The sequence below is a fragment of the Haliotis cracherodii genome, unplaced genomic scaffold, assembly GCF_022045235.1.
Source record: "Haliotis cracherodii isolate W230 unplaced genomic scaffold, xgHalCrac1.p SCAF_3, whole genome shotgun sequence".
NCBI classification, from domain to species: Eukaryota; Metazoa; Mollusca; class Gastropoda; order Lepetellida; family Haliotidae; genus Haliotis; species Haliotis cracherodii.
The window spans coordinates 10734138-10753993 of NW_027266286.1; the positions used below are offsets into that span (position 1 = coordinate 10734138).

General features: G+C 36.7%; 1 protein-coding gene across 13 annotated transcripts in view; it reads left to right on the plus strand.

Moving 5' to 3' along the window:
• The window catches only part of LOC139473941 (neuron navigator 2-like), a 733750-nt gene that overhangs the window by 691575 nt on the left and 22319 nt on the right, over nucleotides 1-19856 (plus strand). For all 13 annotated transcript variants that reach the window (XM_071256769.1, XM_071256765.1, XM_071256766.1 and 10 more), the window contains one exon: nucleotides 18318-18401. In XM_071256769.1, the coding sequence (XP_071112870.1) occupies nucleotides 18318-18401 (84 nt within the window). The remainder of the gene's footprint in view (nucleotides 1-18317; nucleotides 18402-19856) is intronic.

Genomic DNA, 19856 nt, shown 5'->3' on the forward strand with positions numbered 1-19856 from the left:
GTCTATACAGGGCAAAACACGCACCAGAGCTGTTAAGTACATTTTGTCCCTCTACAGACGAACAAGCTCATCCCAGTCAGGTTGATTCTCTTTACAGGTTCAGATAGAATTAACTGCTTAATACATGTCTCACACAAGGGAATCATATTCTAAAGCATTCTCATAATTGTGTGTAGTGTAATTTTATTGCCAGTCTCTTTCTGGGAAAGTGCCATTTACCAAGCTTCTGTATGTTGCTGTTTCACCAACCTACACAGCACAAGACTTCTATCTGTGCCTCAGCTGAAAGATTTGTTGTCTGAGAAAAAGTGATGCTACGTACAATGAACTCTTTGCTCGTCTGTTTTGAAAACTCATTAATGCCAACGTTCTCATCATCCTCTGTCTCCGAATTGAGGCTGTGGAAGAAGATGAATTTGTGATGTATGATTGGTGTAGATTTCAGAAGTAAGTCGTCAATTTCAAGTTTCAAGTTGTTTATTTCAACTCAATTTGTGATGTATGATTGGTGTAGATTTCAGAAGTAAGTCATCAATTTCAAGTTTCAAGTTGTTTATTTCAACTCAACGCCCACTGAAGCTGGCAGTAAGGAGTTGTAGATATACATGGCAGTGTTTTGCTTGACTGTCCATATCACAGATCTTGACTCATACTGATTTATTACACGAGCCTAAAGTTTATGTGAAGATAATAGAACTATTTTCTTTCAGAGGAAGAATACAGATGTGAATAGCAGGTGTAATCTGACAGCAAAAAGGTTGATAATCCCGTTATAACTTTTTCCACCAATATGCCAGTATATTCCAATGGAAGAAGACACCTCTTCAGTTTGGAAGATTAAAAACTCCCACTCTTCACTCATAGATAAGAGGTGGTGTGTATAATAGGGTACCTGGTTCGTGAAGAGATAAATATATCAGTTAAGACTTTTCCAAACTGGATGTTCTATTTCTTGTGGCAGCAATCACCGACAAAGTCACAATCGACTTAACCACATCATGACATACCCACTCTGACAAACCCTAAAGAAGCAAATCTGGTACTCATGGTCACCATCTTCATCAGTTGTCAATACTTAATCTAAATGAAGCGTACAACAGCGTATAAATATTAAATCAAGCCTGCTGTGACCGAATCTAGGAAGCACATCGTTATCACCATTCTCTTCACGACAGCAGTTATTCAAGCCATTCTTATTTTCTAGAGTCATCAGAAAGTGAGAATCTGTTTTCTTTAATCGCCTCCAACCCTCTCTGCCGAGGCGTCGCTGTTCTAGCCAGTATCAAAAACACTTTGAGGTGTTGTATGGTTCAGCTCCAACTGAACGCGCCAGTGAACAAAATGCTGTAACGACACCTCAAACACATGGGAAAAGAGGAGAATCTTTTTTCTTTCTTGACTCTGCTTTCTCTCAGCAAGAGGCTCGGTACACAGGCTGCCTCAGCCTAGAGTAATGCCTGTCAAAATATAATTCTGTCAGCGTAAACCAGCTCTCAGATAACCACATAACCTCAGCTATATCTACTGTGTGATTGGTATATCGGCGCTGTATTGGAGTGTATTCCATGGAGACTGCAACACGGATGGAGGAACTCTTGCATGAGACTGTGAATTTAAATAACAGTTCGGGGCATCAGTTCTTGGATATTCTTTAGATGTTGGAACTTGGATTTGAATTTTTACAACTTCGAATTTGACTAGCCAACTTGTAATTGACTATTTTGGTTTGAGGATTTGAGCTGACCACCCAGGACTTGTATTAATTTTCGACAGCTTTGTGTCTCTCTCATTCAGTGTCTCTGGAGTAGTAGTGCATATGTTTACAGAGGAACTGCATCGTTGAAATCGCTCACACACATGCAGATATAAAAAGGCTGGTTGAATTTTCCGTGAAAATTTCATTTTGGACATCTGGATTTCAAAGTTTGTGTATACATGTTTGTTTATCCAGAGTGAAAATGACATTGACAGGTCTTATGGTGGATGTCATGCTAACCACTTTTAATAGAGACATCGTTGATTTCATTTAGCTGGTTCACTCATCAGCCTTAGTCTGCAAAGGGTAATTAGCCTTTGCAAGTGGTAGCTTATTATATGTCTGCAAATTCCAAATCACCCCAAATTCCACATTCCAAAACCTTCGGAGGGAAAATGTCGGAGAAAGCGGACTTTGAATCTCTCTACGATTCTGAGTACACCGACTGGTCAGATAGCTATCTGGTTTGTATATTTCATTTATTGATCTTTTGATTTATACTAATGTTGCTGTCATTAATAACTGGTTTATATTGACTATGCTCATTTCAGTTCAGTGTATATCATCTATCATTCACAGCAAATATCATTATGCCAATATGATTTGATTTGATAATAGTATCTGGGACATGTGTTTGATATAGTGGGAGGAGAAATGTGTCGTGTTTCTTAAATGTACATGCTATGAGATAGTTTGATTGTTTGATTGTTTGATATCAATCATCATCAAGAGCTATTCCTGGTTTGACTTGTTTTGGCAATTCAGTAAATATGACATAAGTATGCTTTTTAGGAACGGATATCTTGGTTTCTACTTGATCATGACCATAGATGTGGATTGACAAGATAAGTTCAAATTGTTTACCGATTCCCGACATGGGTACAATGTGTGAAGCCCATTTCTGGTGTCCCCTGCCGTGATATTGCTGGAATATTGCTAAAAGTGGCGTAAAACCATACTCACTCACTCAAATTGTTTACCGCCATGACATTTAAGCAGTTCCAACACTCAAGGACAAATATTTGTTGTAGATTTCACTATGATGCACATGTCATCTTTTAACCCAAGTGAAATACATGCTTGTCAATTTCATAAAGTGAAATGTATCCTTATTGCAGTTCACTTGCATTTTTGTGTCTAGCCTGACCCTCGAACCAATTCATCAAATCTGACAATGAAATGACAGGTAAAGGTTATATTGTCTCAGCCCTAATGACAGAAAAACATCTGATTTGTGTAGGAGGACTTGATCATAAAAATGACATTTACTATCTCTAGTGAAATTGACACTCATTTAACACTGTAGATAATTAGCTATTTATCTTCTATGAAGAATAATACCCATTTTACCATAAAACATTGTTTATCCTGTTAACACTCTGTAAACAGACACAGGCCCAGTAAACAACTCCAGCTTTCCTGGCTAAGATGCAACATTCATCCATGGTTGTAGATTTCAATATCTTGTTCTCGTGATTGTTGTGAAATTGGACCCAAGTGAAATATACGCTTGTCAATTTCATAAACAATTCCACCCACCACACAAAGCCACTTCATCATTCATTTCATACTCCGATCAAAGGCTGTGGATCGTCTTTCAATGAGATGTTTACACTGTTTCATTACAAAGTCTTCAAGCACTGTGAAAATAAACAACAGAATTGACTTTTTGTGTTAAGCATGTTTTGAGAGAACTTGGGGATAGCAGCCATGAAAGATTCTCCGAGTTCCAATTCTTTTCCATTACAGGTTTCTGCACCTGTTATATTTTATAAGGAAAAGATAAATACATTTTGTTTGGATAGAAGTCAGAAGATGTTGTTTGAAGGTACCTGAAACTGGGAGCTATGACGATGGTACACATCTCCCTATGTATTAATGTGTATGAAATGTGAATATATTGAATTAGATTGTTCTGTCATCACTAATCATTGATGAAGGACATGTATTACATTTGAGGCTTTTGTGTTGTTTTTATGTCATAAAGTTAATTATTTCCCCAATTAACCTTTTGAGAATAGAAATGTATTAGAAAACCATTTTCTTTCACATTTTCCATTGAGAGGCACTGACTAGTCTGGCAATTGCAATATATGTATTTAATGGAAACAAAACCTATCTAGATTACTGATATAAAACAACAGGTCGACAATCATTATTCCACAATCAGCATCAGGCAAGAAAGCTTTATAGGTGAGAAATGTATTGTGTAATAAATTATTATTACACTATGTTTGACGTTTGATGAGAAACGGACAGGTCTGATTATGATGATTGTGATGTCCGTAACCACATCCATATCATTTGTTTGTTTGTTGTTTAACGCTGCAATATTCCACCTATACGACGGCAGTCTGTAAATAATCGAGTCTGGACCTGACAATCCAGTTATTGACATCATGAGCATTGATCCACGCAATTGGAGATACGATGAAATGTATCAACCAAGTCAATAAACCTCACCACCCGATCCCGTTAGTCACCTCTTACAACAAGCATAGTCGCTTTTTAAGGCACGCATAGGTTGCTGAAGATCTATTCTACCCCGATCTTCTCGGGTTTTATAAGGGTACATTGAAAGGCTCTTCAATGGTATAGTTAAAGCATGCACAAACAATTGTAAGAAATATTTATCATATCTTCGAAATTCTGAAGACTTCTGATGCATATTTTATAGTGATTAAATATTATCAACCTTGAGACAGGAATGAAATCAACATCCCCGAGGTATCTTTATTTCATCTGTCAATCAATCATATGTTACACATTTCCCAGAAAATGATGCCTGTTAAAAAAATCAACATCAGAATGAAAGCAGATACTTTTTTAGGGGAAATTTTTATCATCTACCCAAAGTATGTTTAAGAGTCCAGTCCAGTCCTAATCCATCTCTTCTGCATTAAACTGCTGAAAAAAGCGGTGAGATCATTAAGCAAGATATAAATTTCACAGAGTGTCAGCTGCCAATCTTGTTGAGTGTCAATTTCAAAGAACCTGTGCTATAAACGTGATCATAGCATCTCGGAGGGTGAGAGTTGTTAGATGGGGCTTGCCAAAGTTGCTGGTCTGGCTTGACTAGAGGTGTAAAGGTGCGAGATATGTGGATAATAACAAGAACCACTTGTCAGAATGTGTTGTCAATAACGCTCGTACATTACCTGATGTTTGGGCAACCCTGTCCCAGGTGGAGGATGGAGAGGAATTTGTTTCATCCTGGGATGTGTTGATTTTGTGCTACTTGGCACTTTCTGTTATCACACCCAACTTGTTACTTTTCTCTGCTAACGCTCTTTTGTGGATCTTGTCTGTGATAATAAGTAAAGCGACAAAACCCTTTCCATATCAAATAGAAATCTCTGCATAAAGAGTCGATACTACAATGTAAGCAAAGGCATCAACAGTGTAGAAAATGGTTTAAAACTGGGATATATTTCTCAAACAGGTGTGACAGCTTATTTGTGATGATGCATTACTCCCTGTAAAGTGGAACCTTGTTAATTCAGAACATTGTCCATTCAGATCAGTTTCTTGTAATAATAATAATAATAATAATATTGTAAAGGTAATTCAGGATCCTGTCCCAGAAAGGATGTTGGTGCTATATATAAGGTGTGTTTAGTCTATATAGTAATACTGTGGAGTAACTATAGTTATTGCACTCCGATTAATGTTTCTGGGTTTGTCAGCACCATACCCATTCTTGTGGGTTTCACCAAGGTTATAAAGGCCTGAGAGGTATTCCTCCCACAATAAGCTGAAACACTGATATAACTAGATTATTGTTCAAAGCGGCACCAAACCAAACTCACTCACTCACTCACGATAGTCATTGCACTTCGATTGCTTTGTGACCGGTTGTTCAGAAAAGAGAAGTGTTCTGACTTAATGTTTTAAGTATTTACAGAGTGTAACTAAAGCGATAAACCCTTTCCATATCCAATAGAAATCTCTGCATAAAGCAGAGTCCATTGTACAATTCCGACTGTATCATGAGCATATGAGTAATCGGTGGCACCCATCACAAACACATGCAAAGGCAAGTCAATTGTTCACCGAAAAAATATGGGAACATATAGTGCAAGTCAAATGAAACATTTAACAATGTAGCAAAAAAGGATCAACATTTTTTTTCAGTCAAAATGGTACATATACACAAAATATAAAGTAAAAGGTTAAGTGTTAACAGCATGACTATGTTGACAATCAACATCCAGTCATATTTGAGTTTCATATGTGATCAACTCAAACATACTTCCATGAACAAATGTTCCCTTAATTAATTCAGTGAGCATAATTTTGTTGTATAATTAGAATGTGTTTCCCAGCTTGGCACAGAGCTGAGTATATTCATAACAGTCAGTATGCACATGGAATTTATTTTCAAACAAAAACTCCGATTTACAGGTTTATTTGACATGGTATGGTAATAAGCCTGATTTTATATTCATAGATATGGAAATTGTTAAAACCAATCAATATAGATTTTGAGGTTGTCAAGAACCCTGAAACACTAAACCTATCCTTGCTGGCTATATATGTATCAGTGACATTGTTCTTTGCCAATGTTAATGCCAAGCATTCCGTTCCTGTGTGGCTTGGTATTCAGATATTTCATGCTTGTTTTATTCCGGAAATCACAAAGAGGGTGATATTCATCATTAATGATTGTCTTTGCTAGATATATTCGTCAGTGACACTTTTGTACTGAGACTGTGGTCTCGGGGAGTATATAGGACTTTTACCATCATGTTATTTTGGGTGTACTGGTTTGTTCAAAAGTTGATGCCTTGATGCTGTGTAGGGATGCTGTGTTGGCAGACTTGTGTGTGTTATAACATCAAAGGATATATCTATTGCAATCGATTTCAACTGTAAGATGTACATTTCAACTGTAAGATGTACATTTCAACTGTAAGATTTACATTTCAATTGTAAGATGTACATTTCAACTGTAAGATGTACATTTCAATCATACATTTCAACTGTAAGATGTACATTTCAACTGTAAGATGTACATTTCAACTGTAAGAGGTACATTTCAACTGTAAGATGTACATTTCTGCTTGTACATCTCAGCTCTAAGATGTACAATTGAGCTCATACATTTTGGGGGGGCACGGTAGGCCCAGTTCCCTAAGCCACAGCAATTCGCTGTGCAGAGTTGCGTCCCTTGGGCACGCCAGAAACCTATGATTGTAGGTTAGAATCCTGGTTTGCCCCGATTGTGTTTCTAGGTTTGACAGCACCATAGCTGTGCTCGTGGGTTTCACCGAAGTGGTAATTAAACGTCTGAGACCTGCGTCACTTCGGGCTTTCCTCCAAAATTAAGCTGACATGCCGTGATATAACTGGAATACTGTTAAAAGCAATGTTAAACCCAACTCACTCACTCACTCACTCATACATTTTGCCTGTTAAAAAAAAAGCTGTAAAGTGTACATTTCAATTCTAAGATGTACATTTCGGCTCCTACATTTTGGCTGTGAGATGTACATTTCCGCTTTATGTGCAGGTGTAGCAGTGATGAAGATGCTTTGCGATTGTGGCATAAGAGCATATGGAAGAATTTTGAGAACGTTAGTACTAAGAACAGGTCAATGAAAACACAATAGGCAATGCCAAAGGGAGTGTTTAGTTGAAAAGGGTGCTAATAAATATGTTAAAATATGATTCAATATTCATCATAAAGATTGACCCCTGGTTCCACAGAGACTGGACATAATCTTTCTGTTGTTACAGTTAATGAATATGTCATGAAGTTATGGATGCTATGTACATAGCCTTTGCATATGTCACTATCTCCAACAATGTCGCTGTTGACAAGCACATGTCATTGACATGCACCTTTTGTGTTTTGTCTGACAGGGGTCAATAAGGGTCAATATCTGGCGTGTCCATGATTAGTCATGTCTGAAATTATTTACCCCTGTGAAACTGAAATTCACAAGGGATGGTGCACATTTCACTGTCTGTGAAATAGACAGGTTGCCTCAGGCTGTGACCAGCCTAAGTCATACTGGGACTTTATTAAAATGAATGGGGATTTTCATTGAGATGGTGTTTCGAGAACAAGGTCTGGTCTGTCATATTTCATGGCTCCCTGAGTCAAATTCTTGTCAGAACTTCAGATATTTCTACTTTGTAATTCTTAGCAGTAATTAATGTTCTTTTGGTGGGGGAATGAAAGCATCTCCTTGCTGAACCGCCTGGTGTGAAATTGATTACAAAGAATGAAAGGTTTGATCTTCACATGAGCCACAGAGCTTTTATTGAAATGATCTGTATTTTGTAAAAAAAAAATCCACACAGGGCTTGACATGTTAATTTCATATCAAACCGTGAGCTAAAAAAGCACCCACGAAAGAATGGATGAGTTTCTTTTAATTACAAGGCAATGATTTGTATAATTATGACTTTGAAATTATTTTATGACAAATGATACCTTGAAGAAAGAAATGACAAAGAAAACTGCAGTTAAAAATATAATGACTATAACAACCGCATAAAAAAGTCAAATTTTAGTACATTTTAAAAAGGAATGTGACACACAAGCATCTAATTGGAGTAATATTTTGGTAATAATTGTCCCTTCCTACCTTATGAATTATTTCAGGAAGCTATAGCATTAGGAATGACTGAGCTAATTATAGGTTTAGTTGATTGATTGAAATGAGCATGAGTCCTGTGGAGGACACTGTAACGAAGAGAGTGACATTGACGCTCAGTGATATTGACGTGATCTACAGCACGGGTTGAATGAATCATCCTCTCTCAGGTGACCCAGGTGAAACAAGATGAGCAATGTTACTGAGTCAGAGGCGTAGTGAAAAAGGTACAAACAGACCTGACATTAACACCTGATATCAACAACTTGCCAATCAAAGGTGAAATAGACAACGGTTCAAGATGATCATGGAAGATGGTGTTTTCAGGCTGCAGGTACTGTGTTGATGCTGTTATGGTGACAGACTGGGAGCGTCAATTGCTCACATTTCAATCACTGACCTTTGATTTTTGATAAATCTTTCATTTAATGGGATCACAGGCTTTGTAATTACATGTGTACGGATGATTTCATTTCAAGAATTGATGAGGTGTACTTCTTTGATCAATAAGTTTTTTTTTTTTTTAATTGAGTTAATGTACATTTTGATCTTCTTTGATTAAATTCATATTTTCTGGATCAGATTAATTTCTGACTTCTATTTAATATTATCAACAGAAGTATATAGTGTTTTCCTTCGGAAATGACTTAATGTTTTACAGATCTGAGTAGACTATTGTTTTTGTAAATTGAAAAATATGTCAAAATTATGTTTTCACATGAAGAATCATTTCCATTCCTTTGTATGTTAATGATGTCAAGTTAATTTTGTCATGGTGTATTCTTTTTGTGAGACAAAAGTTAGAAAATCAACTTTCTTTGTTCAAGAGGTTGTAGGCCATAGCTGTCTTTGTTTCAGTACCCACCACAAATTTCAAATATTCAGTTACAGCTTAAGTCAAGAAACTGATGCACACTGCCCCAGGGTTTTCAATATACCTCCCCACGAAGTCCCTAGTTTCTCCAAACAGATTTTTACCAGCATTTATTCTATGTATTTTTTGTAATTGGATAATGCTGGCACATGAGGCAAGAGTGTTTCTTTGATCAATGTTCTCTGGAGAGCTGGCTTGTACCCTTGCTTGTCATATAACATGCGGAGGATTTGTGATGATGCAGTTTAAGAGTTTGTAGAGCAAATTAAAATACAGTTGCAGCTGGGATGTTATCAGGAGAATATTTGTGTCATAAAATCTAATCTTGTTTGAAATACTCTAAGGGTTTGGGAGAACTGAATTTGTCATAATGTTGAAAGTTAGGAGCCAGTATTGAGTCAGATCCTTCATTGTTTGTTTTAGACTCTTTGTCAGTTTTCCCACAGACATTTTATGTTTTGTTTATTGTTTTTGTTGTTGAGCAAAATGTTACCTGTGGTGATCTGTAGACTTTGTGTGTTATCTTGACTCAAGGATTTGAAATGTACATGAAAACTCGCTCATCGCAAATTGACACTTTGTGAGAGACAGCATGTCAAAACAATAATAAAAGAACTTTTTAACTTGTAAGTTGCATCACACTTGAAGGTATTTGGAGAAAAAAGACCAAGTTGTAAAAATAGTATTAATCGTGTTTTCACCTCCATGCTTAGGCTTGTCTTGGTGACCATCATTTATAAAAGATGAAAAAATGCAAATGTTATGGCAGAATCTCTATAACCAAATACTCAATTTTAATGACACGATAAGGTTCCAGGAACCAGTTTTTAAAACAGGATAATGGCCTCAGCGTCTGTTTTCAGATCTGCTGGTTGTCTGTGTAGTGTTTGTGTGGATTGCAGACTTGCTCATTTCATTCTGTGACATGTTATGTCAATACCGGCTATATGCACCAGTTATGCACATGGCAGAACAAGCCACAACCAGCTGGAGGGGTTATTTAATTCACACTAAGAAATAACAAAGTTATTTCACCTGGTGACACTGTTCTTTCTGTAATGTTGCAAAACATAATTCTGTTGCATACACTTAATATGTTACTTTGCATCTTAAAAAGTAACATATTTGACACTGAAGATGTTGGTATGAATATTACTGGAGTGTTTGAGCTCAAAACTCATATCTTTAATTTAGAAATGAACATTTTTGTGTGATTTTCAAGGACTGATTCTGGGTGTTCCCTTCTGTCAAATGCTTGTTAAATTAAAAAGGTAGAAATAAAACCTAATTCCCTGTGCTAAGAAATATTTGTTTGGAGTAATTTTGTAAATTTTGTGATCAGGTTAAGGAAATCCTATATTTGTTGCTGACAGTATGTTAATGTGACAGAGGTTGTCTAGATCTGAAACGGACACAATTTTGTCCATTTCATCTCATGAAAAAAGCAACAAACTGAAAAAGATATCTTGTTGATAGCTGAAATGACTCTGATGCTCAATGATACGTTTAAAGCAAAGAACTATATTTCAGCAACATCAGGCTGTCATTCTGTCACATATTGAACAAGTTTAATTCGTTAAAAGTATTAGATTTTTAAGATTCTTTCAAATGATACTGACTTAAATTCATTGCTCTGGCAAAACTTTTATATTTGAAAAAACAAAACTGTCTTAAACAATGAAACAAACAATTTAAGACATGAGCATTTTTGTAAATGTCATGTAAAAAATATATTGAAATTTACATTACTTGACAATATGTTGCATTTCTAAACCAGGATCCTGTATGAAATATTAAATCTGCTTTTAAATCATAATACACCCAAAGGATTTACACTCAAGGCTTAAGATTATGATAACAAACTTTAAAAGTCGTAAATAGATTTCGCCACATGGATTGTGTTTGGATGATGAACGGCCATCATGGGGCCTGGTCTGTTTCAGTTATAAAAACAAATGTTGTTTACACATGTTGAAATTGTTAATCGCCATTTACACTGTTTGATTTGTTTGATAGTCATACATCAAGGCTGCCGAGTACATTCTGCGCAGATGGCGGAATTAATGATAACATTATGCTCTTATTAATATATGCATGTAATGTTCATAGCTGAATACACTGCCTTCATGATTTGATCACATGGTGGTGTGGTTTATAACATCAAATTATTATACTGTTTTCTCAAAATTTGGTTATCTGTAATACTTATTTACACTTCAACAGACTTGATAAATCAGCATAGCTATTTTGGACAGGATTGTAATCATGGATAAACAGTCAAACGTCAGAGCTTTGGAATTTTTCCACTGAGATTTTATTGATCTAAGTATGATTAGGGTTTTTTGTGTGACATGATTTGAAGTTAATAAATTGAAGCTTAACTGTAATCAAAATATTTAGACATATGGAACTACCCACAATCCATGTAATTACATTGTCAAAATGATCTTCCAGTTATGGACACTTGATGTAATGTGGTATATTTAAGTATTAAGGAGCGAAATAACACTTGTTATCAACCTAAATTCTTAGAAGTTCTTGTAAGGGAATAGTTCCAGTAGCATAATGGACTTTTGGAATGGTAAGGTTACCGTGGAACTTTGACAAGGAGGATGGTTGTCAAGGGCTCCCAATGCTGCGCAGTTCTGAAAAGTCCAACGCTTTGTTCTATAGCTGGCTGCCAGTCTCGAAGCTGTCTCTTGTTCACGGCAGACAGTATTCATCATTCGAAAGCTTTGGGACATGGGACCCATTTCACAAACACTTTCTGATCGTGGAGGTGTAAATTACCCCTTGTCACTTTTATGTTTGAGGGTCAATAACGGTTTCAGAAATCATGCTGGTTCCTATCTATATGTTTCCATGGCAACTGGTCATAACGATGCTGAATTAATCTTGATGTGGCAGATTGGCTTCGAAGTCTGCTGCAGTGTTTGACTGAAGGGCAGTTTCGTTTGATGAAAGCTTGAACTGATACAAAAGTTTGACTGATGGACTGATATAAGACTTGATTTGGTTCTTGTGGAAATTGGAAAATAAATGGTTTGTCTGTGTTGGTCATTTGAATGTGCAAATCATTACAAAGCTATGGCAGAAATGGTGCCTAAACACTATATACATGTTATCTCTGTCTGAGAACTCATTCAGATTAGTGTCAATGGAGTTGTTCTTTTCAAACATCTATGAAGCAATAAAGTGTATTAGAGTCGTATATTTCTTTCCCAAGATTTCGGCAAAGTTTATATGAAAGTTGCAGAAATAAATGAGTCACAAGCAAATCCTCTATCAATTTCCTTAAATCAAAATCATTTTTTGGAATTTAGACAAAGGTTTTGTCTTGAACACTTTGATGCAATGTCATAGATTTATGGTTATCATAATAAAAGTCTAAATGGCTTTCACATTGTTCTTGATATTGTAACTCTTAAGCTAAAAATCGTAAGAGGCGACTAATGGGATCGGGTGGTCAGACTTGCTGACTTGGTTGATGCATGTCATCGATCCCAATTGCGTGGATCGATGTTCATGTTGTCAATCACTGCATTGTGTGGTCCAGAATCGATTATTTACTGACCACCGTCATATACCTGGAATATTGCTGAAACCAAACCAACCAACCAAACTTACGCTAAAAAGAATTTCATACAAGGATGTTATTCAACCAATTTTACCACTTTTCTTAAATGGGTGTTTGTATATGCAAATTTGCTGTCCCAGCATTTTTGATTCTGGTCATTAAAATACTTCTTTGTCTGCTAACTAAAATGATAAAATGCACATCTTTTTTAACAATTAATGATTATCCAAATTGAACAGAGACAATGTCCTTCACATGGGCACCTTATAGTGGAGCTTAGTCCCCCATTAAGCTATTGCCTGGAAACTCTGTATATTCTTCTGCAGCTCAGTGCGATAAGTTATCCAAATAGTATTAACTTGGAATCAAAAGGCAGTTATTGACAGATCAATTCATAAAGATTCATTTCGACCTTTAATTAATCGTACAATCATCCCCGATCTGTCAAATTCCTATTGAGATTCACCACTTATCTGCGAGATTGGACTGCTACGCACATGCTGCTAGTTGATATCAAATATAAGGTCAATGATGTGGATATTTTCCGAACACTTTGTTGATTTGGTGACAGTTTGGCCTTTTCTGTGCAGCTTTGATCAAATCTTATGGCTAGGTAGAACAATAAACGTCAGCTCCATTTCTTCGATTCCGCAAATGACGGGGAAATTATATGCGCAGAGAACGTCATAACCTCATATCTAGTGATTTCCATTAACATTGTGTTCGTGACGTGGGTCTGTTGACCAAGTAATGCCCAAACTTTATAGATTAATCATCATTGTCTGATCGGGGCTTTCTTCTCGTAATCTGCATTAGTTTCAGGCAGGATAAGCACAACCTTAAAATATCTGCCTTGTTAACAAACCAACTTAATGCTTTTGGATTTCGTTCAGTTAGATTTATGCAGAAAGTCAGAGTGATTGTATTTCTTTGTTAGATTTCTTGGTGTATGAAACAAACTTAAGATCAATAATATGAGTGAGTGTTATGCCTCTGAGCAATATTCCAGTAATATGTTGGGGGCGTCAGAAAAGGCTCACGTTGTACCCATGAGGGGAATTGAACCTGGGCCTTTGGCGTAAAGAGCGAAGGCTTTGATGACTTGGCTACCCTACCTCCCCTTATCAATAGGTAGCTCAATGTGAGCAAATCATTTAGCTGCAGCCTACCCAACCATGGTGCCTGTGTCCCAGCAAGTCTGGTGCTTTGCAGGGGTGATTACGATTTTTAGCAAGTTTGATAGCTTCATTCCAAGTTTGTTCTGATATAATCCTTGATCTGTAAGTCGTACCTAAGTGAAATCACTCTTTGTGTCAGACATAGTACATTGAACTACTTACTAGGAGTCTTTTAGGTGTTTAGATATGACTGCTTCAAACATTATGATTTTCCCAACACTTTTCTAAATGCTAAGAATGATCAGTCATGATTCAGAGCTGGCAGACTGAAGAAAGGTCTTGAAATATCTCATTGTAACAATCCCTCTTCCATGTTACATGTCTGCCACATACACAGAATAAGATTTACTCCCAGAAATAATGTTGTCTCCTTTAAGAATATATATCTACAAGTGAAAAGTAAAATCCAAATGGAGACCAGAACACTACTTAATTTCTGGAGCTGAGTCTGTCTGGTCTTATCAAATCATTCTAGACTCTGGGAGACGGACTTTTACATACAATGAGCAGATAACCCATGGTTTACCAACAGGTTTTGACCAAAATGTTGATTCCACTGTCTGTCTGAGTCTTTGTTGACTCTGTGAAGCCATACTGGTGCCGGTGCCATTATATACCACCAAGTATTGAGTAATAGGATTGAGTAATAGGATTGGGTTCAGTGGGCCAATAAACATGGAAGGAGATGTGGTATGGGAGAGTGTTTTGCTTTAGTATCCCAAGGGATGGTGGACCACCTGAGTGGGTTGATGCGGAGGGTACAGAGAAGTTGCATGAGGGGGATGAAGGAAAGGAGGATGAGGAGAATTTGTTTTGTTAGGGTGGTTATCTCTGTGTGCTGTTGTCTAAGGCGCTGCGATTCGCTGTGCAGAGTTGCATCCCTTGGGCATGCCAGAAACCTATGATTGTGGGTTCGAATCCCGGTTCTCCCCGATTATGTTTCTAGGTTGGACAACACCATACCCGTGCTCGTGGGTTTCACCGAAGTGGTAAACGTGTGAGACCTGCATCACTTTGGGCTTTCCTCCCACATTAAGCTGACACGCCGTGATAAAACTGGAATACTGTTAAAAGCAGCGTAAAACCCAACTCACTCAATCACACTGTGTGCTGTTAAAGGAAACAACATCTTTCTTTGTCTCGATGACTATAGGTTGATTGTGTATCATCATACCTCATTGTGGATTGTTGCTCACAGTGTCGGTCACTGGATTGTCTCATCCAGACTTTATTATTTACAGGCCACCATCATATAGTGAGTGAGTGAGTTGGGTATAACGCCGCTTTTAACAGTATTCCAGTTATATCTCGGCGTGTAAGCTTAATGTTGGAGGAAAGACCGAAGTGATGCAGGTCCCACACGTTTACCACATCGGTGAAACCCACGAGCACAGGTATGGTGCTGACAAGCCTAGAAACCGGGATTCGAACCCCCAATCATAGATTTCTGGCGTGCCCAAGGGATGCAACTCTGTGCAGCGAATAGCACCGCTTAGACGACTTGGCCACCCTAACCCCCCCACCATCATATAGCTGAAGTATTTCTGAGTGTTGGGTTAAACAACAACCAACCAAACCAAACAACCTTTCAGGTTTGGCATTGGAATGTTAGCCTGGATTATGGTATAAGTGCATGGTTTCAGAAACAGGTATGCATATATTCACAGGAATATGTAACTGTACAGATATATGATTCTACTCTCCAGTAACAGTTTAGTAAACATTTGAAGTGGCACCTTTATTGAAGGCTAACAGGTACTTCTTTGTACCCATTCAGACAAATAATTGAAAAAATGCAAAGAAGACAAAATCTACAAATCAAGTGAAAACAACTTAGATTAGCATCAACAGGTGCTTGGTATAATTGTACCATGATAAGACAGACCACCATGCAGCCATCATGGATAAGAAGTTTATATAGGTATTATCTGGTGCAAAATCCAAACCAAATCCTCAAAAATACTACAAAACATCTTTCTGATCTGCCCAGGTAGTTTGACGACACATGCAAGATCTTATCCTACCTTGTATATGATTTTCTTGTCTAGAATTACCAACTCAGGCTACTGATGAACAGCAGATATCTGTAGGTCCGATAGTAGCTACTAAATATGCCCCAATATTTTTAGCCAGGTCAGGCAGTAAACAAGTTCCTGATCATTAGGGGTTGAAGAGGTGGGTTCATTACCTCACCATCTGTCAAGCAGTAAGAAGGTGTGTTTTGATAGTCGAGATAGATAGGAGAGACGGGGTATGTGATTACTCTAATATAGGAGCGAGCTGTAACACCAACGAGATGCATTCTCTGCCCCTTTGTAGAGCACTTGTTAAAGGCGTTGATCCAACTTTTTCATGCCACAAATGTTTTCGTTCTTGAGATTTTTTCGCTCAGCTGAGAAAATAAATTGACTCTGATTAAGGATGATTTTTGGAACGTTTACAAGTATTTCGAATGCAAGCATGCTTGAAACTTTGTGATGAAGTCATCAAATATATTTTTGTAACTTGTATATTTTTTGTTTAATTTTACAACTTTTTTTACCAAAGGGATTTATGATAAAGGGTGTTGATGTTATCAAAGATATTTATTCTGTACAAGGATAAGGCAAAATATCGGGAATTTATTCTGTGGTGTATGGAACCGAGTTTAAATTGATCCTTAGAACAAGAACTAATGCTTTTTGATGGAACAAATTCAAATTTATGTGATTCTGTGCCAGATAGAAAAAAATAAGGTCTGAGCAAATGTTCTGGCTATGGTAATAACAGTTCATAACAGAACACTTTTACCCCAAGCCCAATCTAAGATGGTCTATGGTCTGTTGTTGGGGAAATGGCCCACAGTAATGATAGTCATTGTGTTGTCTTGTAGTCAAGATGGCCTCCTTGATTCTGACAGCAGAATGTTTTTGTTTCTGGAATCGAAGACTTCTCACAGACTGAACAGCATGTTTTTGTTTGGCTTGTTTGGAATCGCAACGTTTGGTCTTTTTTCTGACCCAAAGGTCGACAATTTGATCATTTTGGGGTGTTGTTGCATGTGGTCTCACATGCCAAAAGTGCCGGTAAGAAGAAAGCGGCCATCTTTAAGCTGTGTAAATACCTATGTAGGTTATGCTTTTGATGGCGGAGAGAGTGCTCCTGGCACTCCAAGACCACCATGGCTACCTGTAGGGTAGAAGAGGAATCGTGGCAAATTAAATGCTTGTGTTTTGTGTCGTATTAATTTTTCTCGGCCTTCTTTAACATAAAAGGAGCGAAAGGTTTTGAAGTTATGTCTGGACAACCTTCAGAACAGCGGGACACAAATGTTTGGGGTTCAGTGGTATAGGACTGTGTTTGAAAGTGAAAAGATGGAGGCCGCCCTGCTGCTGTAATCATTTCATAAATATTCTTCAAAGGCAGCTAATTCTGTGTTTAAGAAGATGATGTGAAGGAATATTGTGTTATGGGCATTTTGGTAATGTAATAAGGTGAAAGGGTAGTTAGTGCCTTGATACGACTGCTTTGAGGAAATACCAACCAGAGCAAATGGCATTTAGAAATAATTTTTTTGTACTTCGTCTACAACACCTGCCAATGCATATTTCAGATATGCTAGAAATATGTTCATGAATGATGCTGATCTGTCTCAAAGGGAAATCAAGGTATCATTCTCCCAATGGTGTATTAGAAGTTATAGGTGTAAAGAAAAATTGCAGATAATATTTTTGGCATGGTTGTTAACTTTGGTTTATCAACTTTTCAAACTGATCCAAAAAGGATTAAGAATGAAATTGAAAAAGGGATTTTATACTTTTATATGAAAAATGAAATAATAATTTGTTGTATATTATGAAAATGGTTATTTCCCTATAAATTGAACTGCTTTGATGTTATTACTGGAATAATTTCACAGACTCTGTGGGAAGAAAACCAACTGTTGTGAAAATTGGAATTTTAAATTTGAACACTTAGGTCTTAATCTCACAAACTATAGGAATGCTTGATAGAAAAAGTGTTCATCATACATAGTGACTTTTTTCAGAGTATTTCAAGTTTCCTTGTTGATGATTTGTATTTGTTTGTGCATCATGGGAAGTGACACTTGTTGCTTGCCGAAATGAACATGGCTTTCTGGGCTTGGTCCCTTTGTGTTGACAGCTATGTACAACATGAGTAGTTGTTAATTTCACAGGGGTAGATTTTAATCAGCTGATGCTCTTATACAATGCGAAAAACACTTAGTGCTTTACAACTGCATTGCTCTCTCGAAATCTTATCAGTGCTTGACATATTTATTTACATATTTGGTTGTATATTTATGTTTTTTCCTTGTACATTTCAGGCCCATGTGGTGGCAGCCTTTGAGCAGAGCCTGTCGAACATGACATCACGTCTCCAGATGTTAACATCAACTGCAGAACAAAAGGTGAGATGTTTGCAGCAACTGTGAGCATTTCAAGTAGAATTTAAAGGGGAATTGATTCCAGAAATTAGACCAGGATGCTTTTATCTTTGCTGGTTTTGTGACAATAAATGTATATTTTAGTTAATTGATTTTAAAGGGAAATTTGTTTTAAGAAATCTGGCTGGCATGCCTTTTACTTTCTCGACTTTGTTGTATTAAATACATGTTGTAGTTAGATTAAATTTAAAGGATGATGTGTTTTAAGAAGTGAGACCTGGGGTGGCTTTTACTTTAACAAGTTTGTTACAGTTAATGAATGTTGTAGTTAGGTTAGATTTAAAGGGGGATGTGTTTCAAGAAATTAAAAGGGGGTGGATTTTATTTTTTAAATTTTGTCATGGTAAATCAATATTGTAGTTAGGTGAAATTTAAAGATGGGATGTTTTTTAAGGATGTAGACTGGGGGTGGCTTTTGCTTTTCTGAGTGAATGGAAGTAGTAGGAAATATTGATGTAAAGGGGATGATGTGTTTCAAGAAATGAGACTGGGCTACCTTAAAGTTACTTAACCTGTCCCTGTATTCATCCAGTTATAGGCTCCATACTAAGACAATTTCTTTGATGAATTAAAAATTTCTGGCACAGCATGCATGTCTAACTTAATTTAAATCTCCCTCCCCCCCAAAAAAAGAAAAGAAAAAAGAAAAGAAATGAAAAGAAAGCATCGGCATCTTACCTCCACAAAATCCTTTATTTAAGAATGGATACTTTGAAATACTTGAGGGAGATTTAAAAATTGGTAATGGGACAATCTAGTTTAAATATACACATGTAAAATTCAGATCAAAGAAATATGTTAGCATTTGGTAAATATCTTTTGTTACATTTACATGATGTGTATATATCCAGAAACAAAATATATATGTTTGTGTGAGATTTAAAGACTTGATTAGTACATCTGTTTAGTTTCTGAATAAATTTAAAGTTAATATCTCAAAATTGCTTTCATCTTACAACATTATTGAAAGGGGTGACAGTTGATTTAAAAACATTGTAAATTTAAGGTCTCTTTTTTATAAAAAAGGGAAAAATGTGTGAATTCAGAATCAGTTAATGCAGATTTTGTGAAAAAGAAGTTTGATGAAAAGTACAAAGCCCTTTAAACAATCCAATAAGGTCATTTGGTGAAGCAAAACAGATAAACAAAACACTATCCAGACAGCTATTTAGAGAGGTGGTTGATTTATTTTTTGTCGAAGAGCTGAAATAAAACTTGATCTGGGCACTGGAATTTGGTAGTGTTAAAAAAACAGGACTCCAAGTGAACTGTTTAGGTTTCGAGGGAAACATATCAAACATGACTTGGATGGGTTTCATCAGGGAATGCAGACATTGTTCGGGAATTGATCACCTCATTATTCTTATTTATCAAACCTTTTTGTATTTGAACAAAACATCTCCTGAAAGTGATACTTTC